General features: G+C 36.3%; 1 protein-coding gene across 2 annotated transcripts in view; it reads right to left on the bottom strand.

Moving 5' to 3' along the window:
* Window positions 1-27,044, bottom strand: part of USP38 (ubiquitin specific peptidase 38) — a 43,512-nt gene extending 16,468 nt beyond the window's left edge. The window contains exons 1-7 of one of the 2 annotated variants that reach the window (XM_017534443.2): window positions 25,481-26,698; window positions 23,726-23,861; window positions 15,992-16,121; window positions 13,931-14,032; window positions 8,211-8,369; window positions 5,563-5,756; window positions 1,963-2,056 (exon numbers count right to left, since the gene is read on the bottom strand). In XM_017534443.2, the coding sequence (XP_017389932.1) occupies window positions 1,963-2,056; window positions 5,563-5,756; window positions 8,211-8,369; window positions 13,931-14,032; window positions 15,992-16,121; window positions 23,726-23,861; window positions 25,481-26,162 (1,497 nt within the window). In that variant the 5' untranslated portion in view covers window positions 26,163-26,698. Of the gene's footprint in view, window positions 1-1,962; window positions 2,057-5,562; window positions 5,757-8,210; window positions 8,370-13,930; window positions 14,033-15,991; window positions 16,122-23,725; window positions 23,862-25,480 lie in introns of both variants that reach the window. The other variant, XM_037740476.1, reaches the window with a different exon arrangement.
* Window positions 27,045-27,298: the final 254 nt, after the last annotated feature.

The following is a 27,298-nucleotide window of genomic DNA, read 5'->3' as shown; positions in this document are numbered from 1 at the left end:
CGCAGCCATCAAAAACGATGAGTTTGTGTCCTTTGTAGGGACATGGATGAACCTGGAAACCATCATTCTCAGCAAACTGACAGAAGAACAGAAAATCAAACACTGCATGTTCTCACTCACAGGTGGGTGCTGAACAATGAAAACACATGGACACAGGGAGGGAAGCATCACACACTGGGGTCTGTCGGGGGGAAACAGTGGAGGGACAGCGGGGTGTGGGGAGTTGGGGAGAGACAGCATGGGGAGAAATGCCAGATATAGGTGAAGGGGTGGAAGGCAGCAAATCACACTGCCATGTGTGTACCTATGCAACAATCTTGCATGTTCTTCACATGTACCCCCAAACCTAAAATGCAATAAAAAGAAAAAAAAAAACAAAAAATTTTACCCAAATTAAGGCTTTTTATAGTATTCTAAAGGAAGGAAGTTTAGCCTACATGGGCTTCACAGCTGTTTGGTTCATATCTCAATCCAGCTGCTCATTTGCATGACCCTGAACAGGTAATGTAAACCTGTTTCTTCATCTGTAAAATGAGGACATACCTTATTACCTGATAGACTCCTTTTGATGATTAAGACATAAAACATTTAGACTAGGAGCTAAAAGAATGTAAATGTTCAATAAATGTTGCCTTTATTAATTATAAGAAAAAAGGACTTTTCAATTACATGGGAAAATCCATCTGCCTAAGATAATCTCTGTCAGGCTGCTTTAATCAGGCTCTTGTTAATTTCTACTTTTCTTTTCTTGGGAGGAGCAGGGAAACTTCCCCTAAGATTTTTTTTCTAATAGCTCTGATTTAGTAAGTTAATACAGTATATATCTGCCTACATATACATATACATATATATTTTATGTATAATAAATACAGACTAGTGATAAAGAAAGCACAACAATCAATTTACAAGGAAACAACAGGGGAGTGAAGAAGGAGATAGTTTTCATTTAATGTCCCTTGGTCTTGATATGGTAAATTTAATTTGTGAACATACTTCCCCCAGATAAAGAATAATAAAATCATCTGAGTATAATTACTCATAGGCCATTACTATCATCTCATATCAATCCTGTCTAGATTCTTTCCATTTAAGAAGTTATACTTGAGATATTTCTCAGCTTGTAGAAAGAAAACAAAAGCATTCCCATCAATTGAATCCCATCAATTCTCAACCTATTTTTTCTTCTGGCTCTAACTTCTACTCCTTCAGACCGCTGTGAGATAAAGGCAATGAAAGTAAAACCAGAAAAGTAATCATATATATTATAAATAAATGATATATATATTATTCATGCATATAGGCTCAAAATCTAATCTAAAAGTTCTTTGAACATAAAGACTCTTAATGCTTATCATTGACTGCATATAGTGTCTCTTAATAAATGTCTGTTGAGTAAATATTTACTATATATGACCACCTTGGTGCCATTAACATAAATTAATTACCATGGATTAATGTGTGGACATGAAAGATCACCAAGAAAGTTTAAGTTCTGGAACTTATCAGATAAACAGAACTGCAGGGATCTTTATTTATAATGAATGGGTATATACAAGAAAAGAAAAAAAAAGCCCAGGCACCACAATATTATTTTAGTTGCTCATTATTGTACAAATCTATTAATTTAGATTCAGGAAACAATCATGCATTTAAAAATAATTCTTCATGAAGGAGCTTATTTATTGGATAGAAAGTCATATTTTCTTTGTAAAAATTTCTAGATCAATGGGTCAGCATAATATTCAGCTACAAAAATGGGAAGCAAGAGAAAAATATAGAAACTTAGGGCATATCCTGATATGTACATATTTTAGGCAGTACCTCTTTAGCATTTCTAAGGATTTGTTGTACTGGGTGAGATATCTAATATATTATTTCATCAGTTAAAAAGGTATAATGTAAAGTTTAATGAATATTACCATGCAGTTAACCTAAACATACTTTATGCAGATACACACTCACCTGCGTATGAGCCAGAAAGGCAAAAAGATGCTGTAATTTTTTCATTAATGAATTGCACCCATTTAGATTTAAAGATAATACTTGTCTCCTGAAACTGAAAGAGAATATAATGATTTATTTATATGTGTATACACACACTTGCATTTTTTAAAAGCTTTTTTTTTTTTTTTTTGAGACAGAGTTTCCTTTTGTTGCCCAGGCTGGAGGGCAGTGGCACAATCTCATCTCACTGCAACCTCCACCTCCAAGGTTCAAGTGATTCTCGTGCCTCAGCTTCTCAAGTAGCTGGGACCACAGGTATATGCTACTGTGCCCACCTAATTTTTGTGACTTTTGTAGAGACAGGGTTTCACCATGTTGGCCAGGCTGGTCTCGAACTCCTGGCTTCAAATGATCCAGCCACCTTGGCTTCCCAAAGTGCTGGAAATACAGCCATGAGCCACTGTGCCTAGCCATTTAAAAGCATTTCTTAAAAGCTAAAAGCAAGTTAGTTCATGAATTTATTACCCTTAAAGTAAAACTTCATTTACCTACGGAAGTTATCTACCTGTACTACAGTAAAGGAGGAGGGGGGAATGACAATAAACTAACACTTACTATATAGCCTGTTAATGGCCTATGTGCTATAACATATTATTTCTATTTTCTGGATTAGCAAATAGAAGCAGGTTAAGCCATTAATTTATAACATAAGTAAACAACTTAAATCCTTTCAAATCTTCATGAAATAAAAAATATGCTGTCATTAAAATGCACTATAAAGTGATTTCAAGAGTATAGCATGGGAAAAGGATAAACTACTTAAAAAAAAAAAAAAAGCAAAGGGAAAACTGGGTGTCCATTTGGTAAAAAATGTAGTTAGATAAGATTATACACCATCACAGATATCACAGGACTAATGAGCTAGATATAAAATATAAAACTACTGAAGTCATTAAAATGAAGAAAGAACAAATTTAGAGTAAAGGTTTTCTAAAGTCCAGATAATATAAATGAAAAGTGGAAGACTGGAATACGTAAAATAATCATAAATAAAACACCCCATAAACGAACTGTGACTCAAAAAAAGCATGTAGCAAAGGATGATCATCCAGGGTATATATAAATCAACAGAAAAACAAAAGAGGCCCAACAAAAAGATGTACAAAAAGAACAGATTATTTGGAAGAAAAACACAAATGAATAAACAAAAATAACAGAGGGAAAAACTCTACAATTAGCAGCAATATGCAAATTAAAACAGACTTTTTCTTCATATTGGCAAAAAATTAAAAAGATTGTTTTGCTGCTAAAGGTAAAGGGTCTATGTAGAATTTTATATTAGCATCAGAGTTCAAAATGCTACAGCTTTTTTGGAAAGCAAGTTGAAAGATATTCAAAGGATATGCAAGATATGGAAGATATTCAAAGAAAATCCCCTATATCTGTATAAGGGCAGAGATATGTTAATTATAAGCAGAACAATCTAATATTCATCAATAGGAGTATTACTGCATAAATGATGGCATACACATTTACTGGGAATGACACAGATCTGTATTGCCTTAACATAGGAATATTTCCAATACAAATTATTAAATGATAAAAGCAAGTGGCTGGAAAAGATTATATAATTAGGATTCTCTGCAAATTTTCTCAAAAAAACAATGCATTTGTTTTCACATTAGACACAAACATGTAACTGTACCAAAAAAGGTCTGAAACAATGCAAACTTTTAACAAATTACTTTTGGAAATTGGAGTGTCCGATTTTTATTCTACATGCTTTAAAATTTAATTATTTTTAAACTATGAAGAATTCATATAATACTTAAGAAATAAAATATGCTGTCTTCCTATTCCGAGATAATATCATTGGCCACTGGTCATTAAGATATAGCTTCTATTTGCTCTTGCCAGTTACAGTTGCTTTGGGTGTCTGTTTTCTCTGTCATTTGTAAAAGGAGATGTCTGGACTAGATGACCTCTGGTGGTAAGAAAGGGATTCTTTCAGTCTTAAGCCTAGTATCACTTGTGTCTAAAGGTACACATTTTCTTAAAAAAACAAAAATAAAACCTTCCCAAATTCCAAATACAAACAAATCAAAAAACTAAATGCTAAGCTAAACCAAAAACACATGAGTGCTGATACTATAATCTGGGGCCCAAAAATAAAGCGAGTTCTACATTTCATAGTGTATGATTCCTTTCGGCAGGCATAACAACTTGGAAAAGCTTACAACTCAATTTGTAAACCTCTTTGGGCAAGTTCCATGAATACTTCATTGGTATTCAAGAGAAAAATTCAACCATGTTTTTGTCTTCCGGAAAAGTTTATCATTATTTTGTACCTTTGCAGATAGCGTTTACATAACTGGAACAGCATTCTGATTTCTTTCTTTTTTTTTTTTTTTTCCGAGTCTTGCTCTGTCGCCTGGAGTGCTATAGCATAACCTTGGCTCTCTGCAACCTCTGCCTCCTAGGTTCTAGCAATTCTGCTTTTTTTTTTTTTTTTTTTTTTTTTGAGATGGAGTCTCAATCTGTTACCCAGGCTGGAGTGCAGTGGCACAATCTTGGCTCACCATGCCCGGCACGTGCATACCACGACACTCGGCTAATTTTTTGTATTTTTAGTAGGGACAGGGTTTCACCATATTGGCCAGGCTGGTCTTGATCTCCTGATCTTGTGATCTGTCCGCCTCAGCCTCACAAAGTACTGGGATTACAGGTGTAAGCAACTGTGCCCGGCCCTGATTTCCTATTTGCTTAGTTGCAAAAGAAAATGGATTCGAAAGAAAATTTTTAAGAGGGGAAAAGAACATGTCTGTTTATATACATGTGTTCAGTAATTATTGTCCTGGGTTAGAAGCAGAACTTAAACTTCATAAATGGCAACAAAGTTGTTGATCTGATAAGCATGAAAGTACCAACAGGCAGATAAAATTATATATGACTTCCCTCAAAACACATTTAAATATGTTAAAAAAAATGACAGTCTCACAGGATAACAATGAAGTACTCTAGTATACTTAAACTGTTTGGAATAGGTGCAATCAATCCTTCTGTTACACTATTAAAAAATTAGAATTTTTAAAGTGCCATTTAAATGCAATGAATAATAAGCAGAATTAATGCTAACATTTTCTTTTTTTTTTTTTGAGAGTGAATCTTGCTCTGTCACCCAGGCTGGAATGCGATGGCACAATCTCAGCTCACCACAACCTTTGCCTCCCGGGCTCAAGTGATCCTCCTGCCTCAGCCTCCCAAGTAGCTGGGATTATAAGTACTCACAACCACGCCCAGCTAATTATTATATTTTTAGTAGAAATGGGGTTTCGCCATGCTGGCCAGGCTGCTCTTGAATTCCTGACCTCAAGTGATCCACCTACCTCAGCCTCCCAAAGTGCTGGGAATATAGGCGTGAGCCACCATACCCAGCCTAATGTTAATATTCTCATGGTTTCTGAGCACTAAAAGCAGTTTCATTTCTGAATAAGGCAATATAAGAAACGTTAACATTTATGCCATTTATAAGGAATAATGTGGAAACAATTCTATCATCTTATATTTCATTAGCATGCATCAACTCTTACAGTTAAAAAGATTCAAATTTAAACTTACTCTGTGGCCATAAACAAGGCTTGTATAACACTGTTCATATAACATGTATTGCCTAGGTTAATAAGGCCAGTTTTCCCAGTTTCAGATTTTCCAGAAAGTCTAGACAAGCAAGATGCCAAAGAATTGGATTGAGAAGTCCAGGCACTTTGATTGAGAATTAACTTAATCTTCTCTTCACTGGGTTTAGGAAAATCCTATAGATCATAAAGAAGAAAAACAGTTTAAAAGTAAAGTAAAAACTATTTTCATTGTTAAATTAATTAACACCATTAAGAAGATTCTTACACTGACATTTGAACTTTCTTTCCCCCAACTTAGTTTTGTAGTAACTGATAGTACTTGGCTAGTCATCAAAATATCAAATTTCATTGCAAGGCAAAAATAAATACCTTCTAATAACAGAGTTTATCAAGTTGAAGAATACTCAAAAGCCAGAAATTCAAGTTACATTTGAAATATTTATATTCTCTATACGCCAGCAAAATGTCTATAAAAGTCTGAGGTCAGTGCTATTCAAAGGCAGCAGAATGAAGACTTAAATTTTAGCTCTCAGTTAAACAAGATAAGCAAACAATTAGTTTTCAAATTTTGTAATAAAATGTTTCCTTTTCATTAAATACTAATATTTACTCAGTGTTAACTCTTAGAAATAAAATCCCAAATTAAGAAATGAGAAATGAAAGCATCAATGCACAATGACTTTTAACTTTAAGAAAATAAAACTTAATCTCATGTTACCCACATAGAAAATTATTACAACATATGGATTTTTCTTATTACCTTTGTGAAATATGAAATAACATTTTAAGTGTAAATTATTTTGAGCATGAATAGAGTACTGAAGAATAAGGAAAGCTGGTAAAGTCATTAGGACTTATCTGGACTGCTATTAGCATTTAGCACTTAGATCTTAGCAAACATTTTCTGAAGGAATTTCAATCTTCTGATTTTTTTTTTTTTTTTGACAACTAAGAAAAAGTGTTTTCTTTGGGCTTAGAGTGAGCCCCTTGTTTCTTCTGAGCCTATATGAGTTATCAGAATTTTCAACATAAAAAGTCTCATGAACAAAGAATGGCAATCAATTAACAAGTGCAGCAACTATCACCTATGGATCCAGTGACAATGTTGAAAGAGATGCATATTACCATCAAATCCACTCCACAATGCTCCTGTACATAATTTACTTTTAAAGTGTCAGTGTCACACCAGCAATATACATTAACTGTTTAAGTCTTTGTGTTCTGAGCTCAATCAACATAAGTTGATTTAGTTAATGATATAGTAAAAAGAACTGCTTTAAATCCATCTCAGATACGGAAATAAAGATAATAAGACCTTTATATTGAAATTCATATCTCAAATAAAAACACAATAGAATTGACTTCTACTAATTTCTGGTTAAGTTTGACTGAGTTCAGTTCTCCAATTCTTTTGCTATATATACTGATTATGCAGTAAGTTTACTAAGAGTAAAGTATGCTTATTGTGATCCATTCTTCCACACAGAAATGCTTTTTTTTAGGCTAGGCACAGTGACTGATGCCTGTAATCCCAGCACTTCGGGAGGCTGAGGATCACTTGAGCTTAGGAATTCAAGACCAGCCTGAGCAACAGAGTGAGGCCCGGTCTCTATGAAAAATAAGAAATTAGCCTGGTGTGGTGGTGTGCACTTGTAGTCCCAAAGAGTTGGGAGGCTGAGGTGGGAGGATCACTTGACATCAAGATGTAGAGGCTGCAATAAGCCATGATCATGCCACTGCACTTCAGCCTGGGCAAGAAAGCAATACTGTTCCCCCACCAAAAATAGTGCTTTTTAGATCCATTTCCATATAAAGTTGAAAAACAGTGTAACTCCACAAATAATTCAAACGAAGTTTCTAAACATTCATGAACAATCCACAGCAAAAATAGAATTAACTAAAAAGGGGGCCAGGCGCAGTGGCTCATGCCTGTAATCCCAACACCTTGGAAGGCCGAGGCGAGTGGATCACTTGATGTCAGGAGTTTGAGACCAGCCTGGCCAATATGGTGAAACCCTGCCCCAACTGAAAATACAAATATTAGTCAGGTGTAGTGGTGGGCCCCTGTAGTCCTAGAACTCAGGAGGCTCAGGCAGGAGAATCGCTTGGATCCGGGAGGCAAAGGTTGCAGTAAGCGAAGATCGCACCACTGCACTGCAGCCTGAGCGACAGAGTGAGATTCAGTCTCAAAAACTAAAAAAAAAGAAGCATTAAAAAGGGGAAGAAATCAAAGTCAAATATTTTACTGAACTCCATTTCCTGTATTCCAAGATGTACTCTACACATACTTTTTAACACTCTAATATTGGGGTGCAAATCTGATGTATGCATTAACTTGATGTAGCATTTCTTTTTAAACAAATTACCCTAAAAGATATTATAAATTTAAAGCTATGCCTTACAATTGATGACACTGCAGAAATGAGAAAATACGGTTATTAATTTAGAATGGTGATAGCAGCAAGAAAGCAGTTACTCCCTAAACATAAATGAAACCTGATTCTAACTGCGTTTTTCAAACAAAAAGCATTATTACCATAAAATAGTAAATTGTACAGCTGGTTATAACAATGTTCATCATATTAATATAACACAACTCTACAGATACTGGTACAACTATCATTATACCTTTATTGCCTCCAGAATAGGTTCATAGAGATCTGGAAATCCAGAATAATGATACATCATACAGTGTATCAGTTCTGTTAATTGCACTAAGAAGGCTGTACTGGAAGGCAGACCATCACTTTTGAAAGAATGAACCAAATTAACCACGTGAGGAACAATCTGAAGAGAAAAAAGGACAAATAGTGCTGAATTTATACAAATTGGTAACACATTCTCTATCATACAAACAGAATACAAATGTTATGATCAGCAAATATTTTTCTGTATGTTCAGTTACAGAGTTTTTTTATTAAGTTAAATGTTTCTAAAATATCAAGGAAAATCTAGTTTTCAGTCACATATGACTGTAATCCCATATATGACTCCCTCCTCTTCCTTACACACTATCTAAAACATAAACTAAGGTACAAAATAGAAATCTTAATTGCTGCCATTTTGGAAAATGCTGTAGGTTGAAAGTGTTAGGGCTATTGTATTTACTAGATCATTCAATGAGGATAAACTTTTGAAAAATAATCCTAGAATTAGCTAAAGAGCTCCATCTAGTGTGAATTAAATATTTTTCACTTGAAAGAATCAAAAGTACATTGCATGTTAAAGTCTACTTCAAGAAAATCTTTACACATGTAACTAAAATTACAGCTCAGGTAGTAGGATTATTTTTTGATAAGCACACAGAACACGGCAAGGTCTCTGTGCTTATCTAAAAGTAATCCTATTACCTGACATATGCTTATGCTTATGTTATTACCTGACATAAGACATACGCTCATGTTAGAGTGGCTATTCTTACTAACAAATCCCATTTCCCACCCTCCAAAAAATGAGATCATTCTAAAAATAAAGGACATCAGAAGCTTCTGTTAGTTTTAAAGAACTAGGGCTAAAAATAAAAGTCAAATAAAAAATGATCATTGCTCATAAACATATAGAACATTGTTAAAATTGATCATCAGCATAATCTTCTTTAATTATAAAATTAAACTAAAAAGTCAACCAATCCAGGGCCAATCATATCTTCAATAGGTTATTAAAATGAAACAACTTCTATTTTATAGATATGGCTCATTCCATTAGCATGATACTATATTTTTTTCAATTAATTTTTAATTATAACCTGATACTACATATTTACACTTCTTATGGTAAAAGATATCTTCTGTTTTATTTGTAGAACATTTTCGGGTTGCTAACTCGTGGTAAAAAACAAAGTTACAACTCTACTAGGGCCATATCATCAAACAGCAATAACTACAATGATAGTAATAACCCATCAATTCCTTTTCCTTCTCACAAAAAGAACAATCATAGTCTTACATTAATAGTGCTATTTCCATTCTGCTCTGTCTAGCTTTACTTTTGTACTTAAATCACACTGTAACTTTTGCACTACCTTCTTTTATCTTACTGCCATCATAAGTATCGATGTGACCATAAAACTACCAGTTCCTAGTGAGTTCATTCTATTGCTATCATCTCTACATTTCTAAGCAAATGTGAATTATACTTACATCTCATAAAGCCACATCTATTAGATACTCTCTTGCTAAAATAGAAATCCAAAATTATTTGGTTTTCTCAAAGGTGAAGAGAGACAGAAGAGGCAAAAATTTTAGAAGTGTTTATTAAATTTACAATTCCAAATCTGTCAGATACAGATTTGGTCTTTGTAATCAGGTTATATGGTTTGTCTATTACTATATCCTAAATGGTCAAGATTATCACAACATGGAATTAAGACTTAGTCTTTCACAGTTATACAGATGCACTTCCAAGCAGGCTATTACTGTCTTAATATATGAAAGTTGATTTTTTTGAATAAGTGAACCTAAATGTTTCTTGACATTATAATAGTAAACTTTTTAAGAGAATGTATAAAACTTATTTAATTCGAAGCTTTGATTTTTTTTCTTTCTCCATTATTGCTATCTGCCATAGTGTCTGTTTAAAATAAATTCTTTTCAGTGGGCAAAATGCATAAGAAAAGCAACCTGACCCATAACACCACATATTCTAACATAAATCTTGGTTTGCCCTAAGATGTTCTTAACATATAAGAAATTATGATGATGCCGATTCCAGATTATTGTTCATACTTAGCAATTCCTAAACCCAAGTCATTTACTGAGCTATTTGGAGTTATAGGTGATTTAACTACCACATTTCCCACTACTAGAAAAAGGAATATCCTCAATGTGGACAATAAACATTAGAATGAATGATAAAGTTAAGTCAGAATCTCCTTCCTAGAAATTTAAAAAACATCTTGAGTTGATTTTTGTATTCGGTGTAGGAAGGGGTCCAGCTTCAATCTTCTTCATATGGTTACCCAGTTTTCCCAGCACCATTTACTGAAGACGGAGCCTTTTGCCCATTGCTTGTTTTTGTCAGCTTTGTCAAGATAGATGGTTGTAGGTGTACAGCCTTGTTTGTGGGCTCTCTATTCTGTTACATTGGTCTATGTACCTGTTTTTGTACCAGTACCACACTATTTTAATTACTGCAACCCTGTAGCGTAATTTGAAGTGGGTAATGTGATGGTTCCAGCTTTGTTCGTTTTGTTTAGGATTGCCTTGGCTATTCAGGTTCTTTTTTGGTTCCATACAAATTTTAAAATAGTTTTTTTAGTTCTGTGAAGAATCTCATTGGTAGTTTGATAGAAATAGCACTGCAACTGTAAATTGCTTTGGGCAGTATGGCCATTTTAATGATATTGATTCTTCCCATCCATAAGCATGGGATGTTTTTCCCTTTGTTTGTATCTTCTTGATTTCTTGAGCATTGTTTTGTCTTTCTCATTGTAGAGATCTTTCACTTCCCTGGTTAGCTGTATTCCTAAATATTTTATTCTTTCTGTGGGAATTGTTAATGGGATTGCCTTCCTGATTTGGCTCTCTGCTTGGCTGCTCTTGGTGTGTAGGAATGTTAGTGATTTTTGTACATTAACATTGTATCCTGAGACATTGCTGAAGTTGTTTATCAGCTGAAGGAGATTTTGGGCTATTTGTAGAACATTTTAGGGTTTTCTAGATATAGAAACATGTCATCTACAAACAGTCTCACTTCTTCTCTTCCTATCTGGATGCTCTATATTGCTTTCTCTTGCCTTACTGCTCTGGCTAGAACTTCCAATACTAGTTGAATAGGAGTGGTGAGAGAGAGCATCTTTGTCTTGTGCTGGTTTTCAAGGGGAATGCTTCCAGCTTTTGTCCACTGAGTACAATGTTGGTTGTCGGTTTGTCATAGATGGCTCTTACTATTTTAAGATATGTTCCTCTAATACCTAGTTTATTGAGAGTATTTAACATGAAGACATTCTGAATGTTACTGAAAGCCTTTTCTGCATCCATTGATATAATCATGTGGTTTTTGTCTTTAGTTCTGTTTATGTGATTGATTTATATATGTTAAACCAGTCTTGCATCCCAGGGATGAAGCCTACTTGATCATGGTGGATTAGCTTTTTGATGTGCTGCTGGATTTGGTTGGCAAGTTGAGGACTTTTATATTGATGTTCATTACATCAAGGATAAAACTTAAATGTAAAATCCAAAACTATAAAAATCCTGGAAGACAACCTAGGCAATACCAACCTGGACATAAAAACGGGCAAAGATTTCATGACAAAGACAACAAAAGCAAAAATTGACAAATGGGATATAATTAAACTTAAGAGCTTCTGTACAGCAAAATAAACTATCAACAGAGTGAACAGACAACCTATGGAATGGGAGAAAATACTTGTAAACTATGCATCTGACAAAGGTCTAATATCCAGCATCTATAAGGAACTTAATTTACAAGAGAAAAACAACCCCATTAAAAAGTGGGAAAAGGACATGAACAGACACTTTTCAAAAGACATACGTGCAGCCAACAAGCTTATGAAAAAAAGCTCAATACCACTGATCAGCAGAGAAATGCAACTCAAAACCACAATGAGCTACCATCTCATACTAGAGTGGCTATCACTAAAAAGTCAAAAAAGAAGACATGCTGGTGTTCAGAAAAAAGGGAACACTTATACACTTGGTGGGAGTAAAATTCATTAAACCATTATAGAAAGCAGTATGGTGATTCTTCAAAGAGCTAAAAGCAGAACTATCATTCGACCCAGCAATCCTATTACTGGGTATACAACGAGAGGAATATAAATCATTCTACCATAAAGATACATGCATGGGAATGTTCACTGTAGCATTATACATGATAGCAAAGACATGGAATCAATCTAAATGCCCATAAGTGACAGACTGGATAAAGAAAATGAGGTACATATATACCATGGAATACTATGCAGCCATAATAATGAGATCATGTCTTTTGCAGACAAGGATGGAGGTGGAGACTATTATCCTTAGGAAACTAATGCAGAAACAGAAAACCAAATACCCCATGTTGTCACTTGTAAGTGGGAGCTAAATGGTGAGAACTCATGAACACAAAAGAGGAGACAACAGACATTAAGGTCTACTTGAGGGTGGAGAGTGGGAGGAGGAAGAGGAGCAGAAAAGATAACAACTGGGTACTAATAACTGGTTGATGCAATAATCTGTACACCAAACCCACGTGACATGAGTTTACCTATGTTTACCTATGTAGCAAACCTTCACATGTATCCCTGAATCTAAAATAAAAGTAAAAAAAAAAAAAAAAAAAGAAATGTGGAAAACAAAGCCTTTTCTCAAATGTCTTACACATGATTGTGCCTGAAGACAAGGACAAATAATTGATGCTTTTTTTTCTTGGAAGACTTTGCTAGTACACCTGCTATCTTAGTTCAAGTTTGAGTTTTGTTTATATTATACACATATATAAGGTTATTGCTTGATGATTTAAACTCACCAAAATTTGGGCAATTAACTGTAGAAATCACTCACCCTAAGTGGTAATGTATAATGTAATTACCTGCTAGTAAGGTTTACTTACTACAAAGCCTGTGGATTTTCCTTCAGTAGAAATGGGGCACTGAGCAACCTATGTGAATATATTCTAGCTAAAAATAAACAACTGGAATTCTGAACTTCATCAGTCTTCTCTGAAGTTTATGGTAAGTCAGTATTCCTAAGATTTTTCCACTGTGGGTTTATTGACAATCAGTTTCTAGTCTTATAAAACAGGATTAGACTTTGGAAAAAGTAAGTAACCACACAAAGGCAACACTTTCCTATGATGCCCTAGAGTGGTAAATGGACAGTTGGCCAAAATAACAATTTGTCATTTCCCAACTGCAGTAACTGATAATCAAATAATTGAAATCAAATCAAAGCTAATGATTCAGCTGGCTTAAAGTGGTAGGATTCTAGATATATTTTAAAGGTAGTGTAAACAGGATTTGTAGGATGCAGGCTGAGAGTAAATGAAAAGCCTGAATACTGAGGCTGTAAAACCAAAGACTGGTGTGTTTTCATGCTTTTGAAATTCTAAAGCAGTGGTTTTTAATCATTTGAATCCTTCTATACTGCTCACATGTGCAACAGACATCCATCAGTGACATCTCCCATGTGAACAGTAACTCTCAACTGCTGGTAGTTGTTGCAAGTGGAGTAGTTTGAAGGAGACACAAAAATATATTCCTTGGAGGGAAATCTCACAATTTCAATTTTCTAGGAAATCATAAAGCAATATGAAAACAGATTAAGGACTAACTTGCAATATTTTCAGTATGTAAAAATGTGACTCAATATTAAACTAAATAGAAAGCTTATGTCATAACTTACCAAGTGGAACGCCTCTGGAGAATGCTGAAAGCTAAGCAGCATGTGAGAAAGAACTGCAAGAGCACCAGGTCTCACAAGAGGAAACCAAAGTCGATTAAAAACCTTCAAAATAAGACAAGACACCATCTTAAGAGTTTGCAGAAAAATCATTAATCTAACAGTGGCTATTTTTCTGGGGCTAAAAATTATTTATATGAATGTCCCCTTTCTGGAAAGTTCTATCATAACTTACGGTATTAAACTTTGAGAGAAGGATGAAGTTAGGAAATAACAATGCAACAGAGATCAAGGGGAATGTAACTGGCCTAACCAATTGTTAAATTCTCCAATTAAATAAAACTTTGTCAAACTGTGTTTACAAGGCAATAGCTCCCTAGTCCACCATTCATTCAATTCAATCGACAAATATTTGTTAAGCACATACTATTACTCATCCTACTTCTAGGAACTAATGCTACAACAGTGGATCAAAAAAAAAAATCTCTATCTTACAGAGTTTATCATCTAGAGGGTAGGTAGAAACAATAAAAAGTAACACATGGTGGTAAGTGTTATCAACAAATTTAAAGCAGGGTATGATAAATGGAATGCTACGTAGCAAAAAGATCTGCTGTTTTATATAGCATTCAATAAATGGCTCATGAAAAAAGTGGTATCTAACTATAAAACTGAAGGGAGTGAATAAGCCTGGCAAATATCTGGGACAAGAGCATTATAGGCAGGGCAAACAGGATTGCAAGGGCCCTGAGGCCTTCAGGCTGATGTGCTACAGATGAAGCAAAAGGGCAGTGTAAGTGAAGCAAGAGACCGAGGTAAGAACAGTGGGAGATGGGATTAGTGAAGAAGTGGGCCAGAACACATAGGACCTGTGTGACAAGTACAGGGGACCAAGGACAGGAGCAGGAAGGCTGTTGCAACCTTGCAGCAAGAGATGATGTAGGATCAGGGTGGTAGGATTCTAGATATATCATAAAGGCGGTGTCAGTAGAATTTGTAGAATATGGGCTGAGAGAGAATTAAAAAAAGGTAAGAATAGCTTCAAGGTTTTTGGCCTGAGCAAGTGAAAGGATAGAGTAGCCATTATTAAGACGGGAAGACCAAGTCTGGGAGAGAAAAATCATAAGTAAGATTGCGGATAAAGTGAATCTGAGATCCATGTAAAGACAGACGGACACACGAATATGGAGTTCAGGGGTGACTAAAAATACAAATCTGGCAGTCATCAAATTAGGGATGTTATTTAAAGCCATGGAACACCTATGCTGTGATTATACACTGATAAGAAAATGGACCAAAGACTAACTTGTAAGGTATTCTAAAAGTTAGAAAGAGTAAGTACAAGAGACTGATATGCCTGTAAAGGACGACAAAAATCAAGAGAGTATAATGTCCTGGAAACAAGAGGGAGTGACTGACTATGTCAAATATTGCCAACAGGTCAAATGAGAAGAGGCCTGAGAAATGATTCGAGTTTAGCAACACTGGAAAGCATTGGTAGAGTGATAGTGGTAAAAGCTTGATTAGTTGGATTCAAGAGATGATGGAAAGAATGTTTTTGTACAGGATATTTGAAAATAAAACAATTGCTTTAATTACTTTTTTTTTTCTTTTTTTGAGACAGAGTCTTGCTCTGTCATCTAGGCTGGAGTGCAGTGGTGCAACCTCTGCCTCCCAGTTTCAAGTGATTTCTTGTGCCTCAGCCTCCCAAGTAGTTGGGACTACTGACATGCAGCATCATGCCCAGTTGATTTTTGTATTTTTAGTAGAGATGGGGTTTTGCCATGTTGGCCAGGCTGGTCTTGAACTCGTGGCCTCAAGTGATCTGCCTGCGTCAGCCTCCCAAAGTGCTGGGATTACAGGCATGAGCCACAATGCCCAGCCTAATTACTTATACTTAAATGACATTTAAAAAAATTTCTAAAGCCTATTCAAAACTGTTAGACAAAACAAAATAACAATAACATATTCAAAATTAGATGCTTTCAAGGATATCACCCAAAGATAAAAATATTGATTTTCATGAGTCCATATATTCTAACAGATTTCCATATTCCCACTTACCAGTTCTATTTTCAGCAAAGTAACATCTATCAAAATAGTAAACTTCTGGACAGCTGCCAGTCCTTTCAAGAGTGCAATTACCCATGTATCCACATGCTGAGCCAATGGCCAGGACAGCCAGTCAATCATTCTGAAATTGAAGGAAAACAAAACAATCAGTATTGAAAACATTTTCATTTAGTTAGAGATAACAAAAGTTACAGTAGACAACCACTCACTTTGTAAATGAATATTTACTGAATTTGCTGGTGAAAAGTACTGACCAACATGTAGAAATGAGTGCAACAGGTGCTTGTTCTAATGGAGTTTCCAATCTTGTAAACTGATAGTTTCTCATATTCAACATATTTCCATAAAAAGAATTTCTGATAACTTATTTTGTTTATGCTATATAGTGGCACAGGATGAATATTCCTTAACTGAAATGCTGGAAACCAGAAGTGGTTTGGATTTTCAGTTATTTGCATTATATACTTAACTGGTTGGGCATTTCAAATCCAAATATTTGAAATCTGAAATGTTCCAATGAGCATTTCCTTCGAGCATCATGTCAGCACTCAAAAAGTACTGGATTTTTGAACATTTCAAATTTGGGATGCTCAACTTATATCAATAATTTATTAGGCAAATTTACTCTAAAAAGAGCAGCTGAAATGTAATCTGAACTAAGACATATGAATATGAACCAAGATTCCTCTTTCCTGGTGAGTACAGACTAATATAAATGTACTATTAAAAACGACTTTATTTTGAATTGCAAAAGAGGTATCTTCAGCATTTTCAAAATCCTACTATCCAAAGACAACAAAAAGAAACATCAAATATATAAAAGAGCACTAAGTCTATAAATACTGTATTGGCCTCATTTTGCACTAATGAGTGCTTTTCTTGAATATCCAACCAAATTAATGAAAAAAAAAAAGTAATATGGATTCCAACAGAGAGACTCTCCAAAGTTAGATCTCTAACACAATGAACATTGGTACAGCTCTTTCAGAAAGCAACTGAAGGCCAGGCGTAGTGGCTCATGCCTGCAATCCCAGCACTTTGGGAGGCCAAGGAGGCTGGATCATCTGAAGTCAGAAGTTTGAGACCAGCCCAACCAACATGGTGAAACTCCATCTCTACTAAAAATACAAAAAATAGCCAGGCATGGTGGCATGTGCCTGTAATTTCAGCTACCCGGGAGGCTGAGGCAGGAGAATGGCTTGAACCTGGGAGGTGGAGGTTTCAGTGAGCCGAGATCCTGCCATTGCACTCCAGCCTGGGCAATAGAGTGAGACTCTGTCTCTTAAAAAAAAAAGAAAAAAGAAAGCAACTGAGGCAAATGTTCATATACTTTGACCTAGTAATTCTATTTTTAGGATTATACATTAAGAAAAAAGAAGAGGGAAAATGAGTTTTTGAAGCCAGAGTGACTGGTTTAAAAATCTCAATTTACCATTTATTAGATAGGGGACCTTAAATACATAAACAGGTTTTTTTAACCTCTCTATGTCTGTTTCTTTGCCTGTAAATTATAGATAAACATGCTTATTTTACAGGACTGTTGTGAAGATTAAATGAATTAATCCATAACACTGGAAATACTCATTGTGAATGTCTCTTTCCCATCAAATGTTAATACATGTGTCAATAAATAAATACCTTGATTGTACGAAATGCAAATATAAATACTAAGGATATAAATACATTACTAAAATAAAAACTAATATGTTAAAATGACTGACATCTTTTTTTTTTTTTTTTTTTTGAGACGTGGTCTTGCTCTATTACTCGGATTGTAAAGGCATTACTTCGGCTCAGTGCAATGTCCGCCTCCAAGGCTCAAGCGACCCTCTCTCCTCAGCCACCTGAGTAGCTAGGACTACACAGATGTGCGTCACCACATCTGGCTAATTTCTGTATTTTCTGAGATGGGGTTTCACCAAGGGGGTTGCCTGAGCTGGTCTCGAAATCCAGGCCTCAAGTGATTTGCCCACCTTGGCCGCCTAAAGTGCTGGGACTACAGGCGTGAGCCACTGCGCCTGGTCAAAGGACTGACATCTTCATTGATACAGTTATTTTCACAGCAGTTGTGTTATATAACTATCTACATTAACACTAGAATGTTATTTTTATTAAGGTTTTTGCTTTTAAGATTAAAAGGTCCATTCAAACATTAAGAGTAGTCCCAAAGTCCAAATGCATGTTAACTATAAGTTATGTGTATATTTCCTCCATTCTCTACACAAATTTTATTTCCTTTCTTGTTTTTCTGGCCTTTTCCAACAATGATGGTTACAAGTCATTAAAGTAATCCTTGACAGCGGTTTCACATCTTCTAAATATTGTGGGGGTGATTCTCATAAAATCTTGTGGTGATTCTACTTATACAGAGTAGCAAAGCAGCGACACACTTGCATTTGTGTACCAAGGATATTCACTGTAGCATTGTTTATAATATAGAAAAACTGCGAACAACTTAAATGATTGTCAATAAGGAAATGGCTGAAGATACTATGGTATTGATACTATGGAACTATATAAAGTTTTAAATAATAAGATAGAGGTACATGATCTATCCATGAGGAGTCTAAAATAGAGCTGAGAAATTGTTGAATTAAGATGGAAAAAAAAATACCAGTGGTTTTTATAAAAAACAATTTTAGTTTAAAAGAAAATCATGTGAATATATATATGTAAATATGGACATAGAAAAAAGATGTAATCTAGAGGCAGGGCATGTATGACCACATCTTGGCTCTGTGGATTCTTTGCCTCATGGGAAATCACTGTCAGAGTAGAGGCAACAGGGCTTGCCAGAATACAGGTCTCAAGGCCAGAATCCCCTTTAGCTCAGTCTAAGGTGAGTACTGAGAAAGGGTTAGAGCACAGAAAGTACAAAAATTCCACTTGGCCATGGCTTTTCACTATCCTTCATTACTCGGTCAGCCTTTTTCTTATCCTCTCCATTTCTGCCTTTCTATCTCATAAGCATTTATTCTTTACATTATTTTATGTACGCCAATCTCCTGACCACCTATAAATAAACTTCATATCAGATGGTACACAAATCAAAAGCTGCTTTGGTCTGAATGTTTGTGTCCCTCCAAAATTCATACATTAAAATCAAACCCCAATGTGTTGGTATTAAGAGGTGGGGCCTTTGTCAGGTGACTAGTGAGTGGGATTAGAAGCTGATGGGGGCACCCCTGCTCTTTCTGCCATTTGAAGACACATAGAAAGCTCCATCTAAAGGAACAGGCCCTCACCAGATACCAAATCTGCTGGCAACTTGACCTTGGATTTCCCAGCCTTCAGAACTGTGGGAAATACATTTCTATTGTTCATAAATAACCCAATCTAAGGTATTTTGTTATAGTAGCCCAAACAGACTAAGTCAGAAGCATTCATGAAATAAATATTTGTGTATTACATAGCAGGTACTGTGTTTGGTGCTGAGAATATAACCATAAGATATGGTTTCTGTCCTTAAAATGGAAAGAAAAGTTAGGAAATTTGTCAACAAGCACACAATTATCAAATAATAGTATGGGCATTTAAACTGAACTCTGCCAGCATATAATGCATTTTTTTTTTTTTTTTTTTGCTACATTTTTTGAGATTTTTTTTTTTTTTTTTGCTACATTTTAAGTATATTCCAGTTCTGTTTCAATTTGACTGGACTTGCCCATGTCTGTTTCTTCTCCAGTACAGGCAGGCACTGTAGGATGAGCTATTTTTATGGCTAACTATAGGAATCTTATCTACCATGTATCAGTGATTATCAATTTGAATTCTCAGGACACTTTCTTTTAACCCTGGTATACTGATTTAATATCTTACTATTTAAGTAACATTTAACTATATATTTACCATTCATATACTCCAAGACCTGTCTCCTCCATTAGACTGCGAGCTTGACAGCAGTGATCTCTTACATATCTTTGGATTCCCAGCACTTAGCACAGTGCCTGGCACTGAGTAAGAACTTAAATTTATTAAATAAATGAAACTATTTCTTTATATAGCTAAAGGAAAATACTTGCAACTTGAAAACCATAATAGTAAAACTGGCAAAATTATGAAAGACGCCAAGATTGGTTTAATCACAATTTATGGAGAATAAAACCAATTTCCACTTTTACATGGCAGCTTGTGGGCTATAGGCAGCCTTCCCTTATATTTGTCTTAATGTTTTAAACATTGGGAAATTTCACATAGAAAATTGGATTTCAGGCTTCTTTTGAAAAATCACATCAAACAAGACTGGATTCCAGTTTTCTCACATCAATGGACAACTGGAGTTGATGATCAGTTTTCTCTTTTAGAAGGTACTTATGTATCCCATTCCTTATCATTTCACTTATACCTGGCCTATTTCATATTTTAATACTATCTGTTTGGTCCTGGTATGGTATTTGCATCTGCATTTCTATGGATTATGGAAAATGACTGTGAAACACGATCACTGCTATGTTTGGGAAAATATAATGCACGGGGAGGTATAAAGTGGGAGGAGTATGGTAAAAACAATTATCACTATCCCTTTCAGTTACATTTTCTATATCAGAATAATTACTTCATGTAGATTATGGGTAAATAGGTTCACACAGGAAACACTGGAAATGTAATACAAAAGCTGAGTCACAACTCCCCATAGAAACAAATAGGTACAAATTAATTTCCAAATACATCTTGAAAAAAAAATCCTAAATTGGGTACTATGACTGTTTTTGAAGAGACTGGAAAATTAAGACCACTAAATGCCAAGAAGTGGAATTTGCATTCAACTTGGCAGTGGAAGTTACTACAATGTCTTTATTAGAAGACAAAAATCAGGAGTCCAGATGATTGAGAGAAGAAAAGTCAGCCACAGTTAGCAAAAAGACCAACTAAAAAACTATACAGAGAGGAAAGCCTGATTTCTTCAAGGTAGTGGGGATAAAATAAGCGTCATTTTAATAAATGTCCTAAAGAAATAATCCAAAGGACTTATTAATTATGTTAATCAAAGGAAATAAAAGGATGGAGTAGAAAATTGCTTATAGGTTTGTGACCAGATATTTAGAATTAGTGTCAACTTAAGTTAAAAAAAAGGGAAAAAAATAAAAACCAACATCAGTCCATGAAGATAAGTTCTGCCTTTAAGTGAGTGGCCCTAAGTGACAAACTTGACTACTTTGGTTTGTTTCTTCATTGGTGACTATATCATAACTCTAAGTTCAAATACAGAATTCACTGTTTATTACCTGAATGAGATTGGGTACATTATTTAACCTCTCAGTTTCCTCAACTATGAGATGGGGCCAATAACAGTACCGATTTCAAAAGACTGTGGTGAGCATTAAATAATTTATGTCATGTAAAGAAAATCTGCTACTATGACCCTATGCAATGAAAGTGATGGACTAACTAATCTCCAATTTCACTTCCAGCTATAAAATCGATAATTTTCTGAATCTACTTTATCAGGAGGAAATATAAGTTATAAAATATTCATTCCAAAGAGAAAGAGACTTTATTGCTGTTACAGTCACACTGACAAAAGCATGTTGCTGCTAAATAGGGCACAGAAGGAGTTTCATTATGAGGACATGAACAAGATAAGAGTTTCTTAAAAGAACAATGAGAACTTTACATAAAGACTTAGAAGTCAGCCACATACAGGTCAGAACTGATAAAGTGATGATAATAATGGGAAGAAAGAAAATAAAAAGGATACAGAAAGAAATTCCTAATAGTATGGTGTGAGAGACAAGAATTTCAAGAACAATGAATACGAAGATATCAGGGAGATGAGAATAAAAATATAGATTGCCAAATACGGTAAGGGGATCATCATAAATGAAAAGCAATGGGGGTAGAGGTCACGTAACAGGAAAAACATTTACACAACGTTTTCTCAAACATACAAAGTACTTTGACAAATCTCTGAAAGTCAAAGAGGGAATGAACAATACGAAATTGGAAGTAAAAGTTACAGATAAATTGATTCAATTATGTTTAAGAACACAAGAAGAAAGAAGAAACGCTAGAAGTAGAAGACCTTTTAATCAATGAAAAGGGGGAAAATATGGAGAAAATCAAAGTCCCTAGAGTTTGTGTTACAAAGAGTGAAATTAGTACAAATGGAGCTGAGAACCCAATATGAATACCTCAGTTTATATGTCACCTTATGATTATAATTTTATAACAGGGGCACAGAAACCATTTTGTCCAAATCCCTTATATTGTATTTAAATTAGCTTAATATACACACACATAAGAAAAGAATTAAACTACAGAAACTGGCAGATATTAACAGGTAGACACAAAAACCTTAATTAGAAAAAAATAGTAATTGAAATAAAGAAACTCAGTAACTAAGCTCCACAGATGAGCACCTTTGAAGAGAAAATTAGTGAACTATAAAATAGTACTGATATTCTTCCCCTCAGATATCCACAGGTTTGCTTCTTCACATCCTTCATGTCTTCACTTCATGGTCACCTCAGTGAAGCCTTCTTCATCCATCTTATTTAAAATTGCAAACCACTTCCCCACAATCTATCCCCCTTCCTGACTACTCCTATCCCTCTTTTTGTCTACTTTTTTTCCAAGTATGTATCACTATCTAACATACTAAATTATTTTACTTGTCATATTTAATTAAATCTAAAACAAAATCAATTTTAAGATGCATAATTAGCTTATGTACCACTAAGGCAAGAAAAGTCATACCAATTTAACTAGGACATGAATGACTGGGCATTTCTACATTTAAATATCTTTGAAATTAGAAGGCATGTTGGAATCAAAGAAGTGTGTTATTAAATTACTGTCTGCCTCCCCAACTAGAATGTAAGCCCATAAAGGCAGATATTTTTATCAGTTTGTTTGAGGACGTTTTGAACACTGCCTGGCACTCATGGTAAGTACTCAATAAGTGTGGTCTGAATAAATGAATGAATGACTAAATAAAAGTGACAAAGTGCTGAGAAAGGCAAACAAGATTATACCTAGAACTGTAAGAATAAAACTATAGAACATTAAGGATAAAGAGATCATAAAAGTTTCCAGAAAAGCTGACTACTCACAAAGGAATAACAATCAGATTGACAGTTGACTTCCCACCGGCAACAATAGATGCCCAAAGGTAACACAGTATTATTTTTAAAATGCAAAGAAAAAATGGCTATCAAGTTAGAATTCTGTATCTTGCAAAATCATCTATTTAAAACTGAGAAAGAAAAAAAATCCAAACAGGCAAAGGCAAAGAGTGTATTACCCATTGAGCCTGGTTGAAAGAGAAAGTAAAGTATATACTTACAATTAAGAAAAGAAAGAAAGAAAGAGAAAAAGAAAGAAAGAAAGAGAAAGAAAGAAAGAAAAAAGAAAGAAAGAAAGAAAGAAAGAAAGAAAGAGGGGGAAAAACGCAGAAGAAAGAAATAGGTTGGAGAAAACAATAATGAGCAAAAAAATTAGTTATACTATATAATGATAACCCAACCAACTTCTGAGTGTATAATATGTGTATATGTGTGTATATTTTGGGAATTAAAAAAGCTGAATTGAAAAAAGATTTGTGAATTATTGGAATGCCTGTAAACACTATGAGGTAAATAATTCCAATCTATTTGGAGAATCTTTATACATGTGATTCCATGATTTTAGTTTTAAACATTCATAAGTTTTTCATTACTCACAAAGTACAAAATATTTCCTCTTCCCAAATCTACAATTACCATTATTAGTGGCGTGAAGAAGTACCTGCAAAGGGCTTGGGTCATACTTGCATCTTTTACATTTGGATCTGTAGTAAGGCTCCTGATGAGAACTGTAATCATCTGAAGAGGAATATGCTGCACAAGGCTTGCCAATGCTACAGAAGGCTCAAATGATGCATCTGTTTTTTCAAAAAAGAAAAGGGAACATGGCAAGAAGGTACAAGTATTTAAAAAGAACAACACTTTCCAAAAAAAACTTTAAAAAAAAAAAAAAAAGGAATTGCAGCAAAGGTGTTAATTACAAAGGAGTTATTATGCTACACCCTCATGGGTAGACTCTAATTTACATGCAATGTTAAATTACAGGAATGAAAGATTAAGAGTGAACAGAAATGATAACTCATACTATAGACAGAATACTGAAATATTTTGCCATGGTTAGTCAATAAGTTACTTTAATTTTTCACAATTTATTCAGTTATTGTTGCACTAAAATATTCACTTGTAAACCAATTATCAGAAAGGAAATATAAAGAAATATAAAGTATCATTTCAATTCCCACTTCAGACCCTCCAAAAAAACTTGAAACTATTAATCATTTCATTGCTCTAAGGAAGATTTTAAAAAATCTCTTAAAGTAGAAATTAAGGTGACCTCTGGGGGGACTTTGCTTGAACTATATACGAATTAAGCAAATAGGCCCCTTTCCTGCTACAGTGGAAAAAATTTTGGGGGAACCTAACTGTCATGACACCATAGGCAACAGATGTAAAATTACAATAAGAAAAAAAAAAGCAATTCAGATACTGCAAATACATCGTTTGTAATTTTTTCATAAATATATTAAATTCATCAGAACATAGGATGTTTGCTAAAACTCTACCTTTACTTCTGGTTCTTAAGATAAAAAGAGGACACGTCCCTCACAAGTTCAATTTTGAACAGCCAGACAGTCCCCACTGGTGGTATAAATGAGGCAGAATGCTTGTACCAAGTAGAGCGGAAATGAACATGGTTTTGAAGGTATTATCCCACAACCTACAGACTTGAAAGATCCACGACAGAACAAGGGATGTAGAGGTACTGGTAAAATTTCTCAGCGAGAAAGCGTGTTCTAGGCAAGTATCATGTGACCCTTCTCTGCTTTCTGAGGATGCAGTTCATGGGCACAAAAACAAATATTTAAATCCTCGTACTATTCCTTCCCTCCTTCTACCTGTATCCCTTTGTCTACTAGATACTGGATTATCCCAGTTACCTATGAAGTTTTAAAATATTCAGTATTTAAAATACTCAGTATTTAAAAACTTTATAGTTAAGTGGGATAATCCAGTAATAAAACAAACTGCATAATCCATTAATTCGAAAATAAGGGAATAAAAAAAATGGGGGAAAAACTCATTACAAAATATGAGAGACACGTACAACAAACACTATGGTAAACATCATGCTACCATTAGTCACTAAATGAATGGAAGCTTTCTGCAGTAGCTGTCATCCTCAAAGTATTCCAAATAACTTGAGCAGAGGCTGGGTAATTAAGCAACTTGTTTACTGCCAAAGGTCTTGACCTGGACGTTCTCAAACTTTAAAATGGGAACACTGCCTGTTTTTAAAGTACGAAGTGACACCCTGAATAAGGTAGTGAATGTTAATAAATTTAGGATAAGGGTATTAGGATTTGCTCACCCTTAAGAATGTTTTCAGGGCAGAAGGCAAACATGGTGTGAATATATGTGTGCAAGAGTGACATATACTGAATTTTTATGAGATATTCTGAAAGATAATGACCCTTACCTGTGGAAGAGATGCTTGCAAAAACTTCTTGCAGGGAAGGCAGCAGGGTGGCAGGCTCGGCCTTCCAGATGTTCTGCAGCAAGTTACTCACTTTTGTCACCTGGGAGACATATTCCCGCAGCTCTCTCTCCTGCGTGGACACGCACTGGAAGTGGCTTATCGTTCGAACCAGCTGCTGACAGAAGGTGATGGACAATTTCCCCTTGGGGATGCATTGCACGAAGTCAGTCAGAAGGTCGCTTAGTCGGGCACAGAGCTGCGGCTCCGGCCTCTCACACACCATCCGTAACACCTCTACCTGCAGGAGGCTGAAAAGATCCAGCACCGACGGACAGCTCATAATCAGCTTCAGGCCGTTGTGAATGTAGTCCAGGATGGCTACGTCCTTCCTGTCCAGAGAGTGGTAGCCCTGCTGAAGGAGGCTCAACACGAAGGTCTTGTTGAAGAAGGACTCGAACTCTGGCCGGTGGTATCGTGCGTAGGCCTCCAGCACCTGATGCCCCACCTGCTGCTGGAAAGGGTCCTGGCCCTCCAGGATGAGCCGGGTCGTCAGGTCAAACATGGCCTCGCACTGCGCCTTGTCTAGCCAGTGCTCCGCCGATTCCACCACTTTCCGCACAATCACCCGCTTGAGGGGCAGCGGATGCGAAGAACTCACCAGGCCCTCCAGGATCTTGTCCATTGTCGCCACGCTGCAAGGCCAGGGCCAGGGGATAAGGAGCAGGTGGCGGCAGCCCCGAGGTGGGGCAGGAGAGCCCCGGGGCGGAGGTGAACTTGGAGCGCCGCAGCAGTAGCGTGACGGGCCACCGCCACCGCCGCCTCAGCAGCCACATTTATGGGGCAGGGAGACCCATCCAAGCCGGGGCGGGAGCTGGCAAGCCTGGAGAGCTTAAGAACCGACACCTGCGGCTGGCCTAAGGCGCCAGAGGCCGGTACTCCGCCGCCGCCCCGGGCCCTCGATTCCTCTTAGCATCAGCGCAGAGGAGCCAGCCCGGGCCCCCTCGGCGGCGTCGGCGGGCGCTCAGGGACCGGGGCTGCGAGCCGGTGGGTGGAGGACGCGCGCCTCCAGGTTCCGAGTCAGGTGTGCGCGTCCAGGCTCCGGCAGGTCGTGAGTAGAAGCCGGCCCTAGGCTGAGTCAGGAGGCGCTGTCACGGAGGGTGCCGGGATCAGCCGGGGAGAAGAAAACGAAGCGACAACCTCTGACCCGGATTTTGAAGTGCCGGCAAACAGGAAGTGAAGGACCTAGGGACCTCCGGAAAGGACCGCCCCTCCTTTCCTCCCTCTCTTCCTGCTCCTTCACCTCTGTCCCGACTCTAAGATTCCCTTTCCCCGGCGCTGGGACCCTCCTTTCCGCCCCGCCGCGCACGTGCGGCACTTCCGCGTCACTGGAGAGTGTGTCGAGTCACAGGCGGTCTTCCGCGCGGAGCGTCCCTGGGTGGACGCTGCTCAGATGGCTGCGACTGTAGGACTCTCGCCGGCTAGTTTCCGTAGGTTCCGCCTGGGTCAGGTTACTGGTGAAAACTCGAGAAAGTGCTATTGATATGAAATCCGAGGAAAAGAGCATTTGGGGAAAAGTAAGGAAAACTCAAAATTCGGATTGAGAAGTCTTCGCCCTGGCTCAATTCATCTAGAGTTGCGCTTGTGCACCTAAATACGACGTTATTAAAGAAAGAGCAATACTGATGGCGTATCTACCATTTAGCGACCATCAGTATCAGTAGCAGGCCTGTAGTAAAGACCCAGTTCGTGAGCTTTTATACCATATCAAAATTATAAGCTGTCCAAAAAAATGTGAGGAGAGTAAGGAAAATGGCGAAT

This window comes from Cebus imitator, unplaced genomic scaffold (assembly GCF_001604975.1).
Source record: "Cebus imitator isolate Cc_AM_T3 unplaced genomic scaffold, Cebus_imitator-1.0 Scaffold4, whole genome shotgun sequence".
NCBI classification, from domain to species: Eukaryota; Metazoa; Chordata; class Mammalia; order Primates; family Cebidae; genus Cebus; species Cebus imitator.
This window is presented reverse-complemented; position numbering and strand designations above follow the sequence as displayed.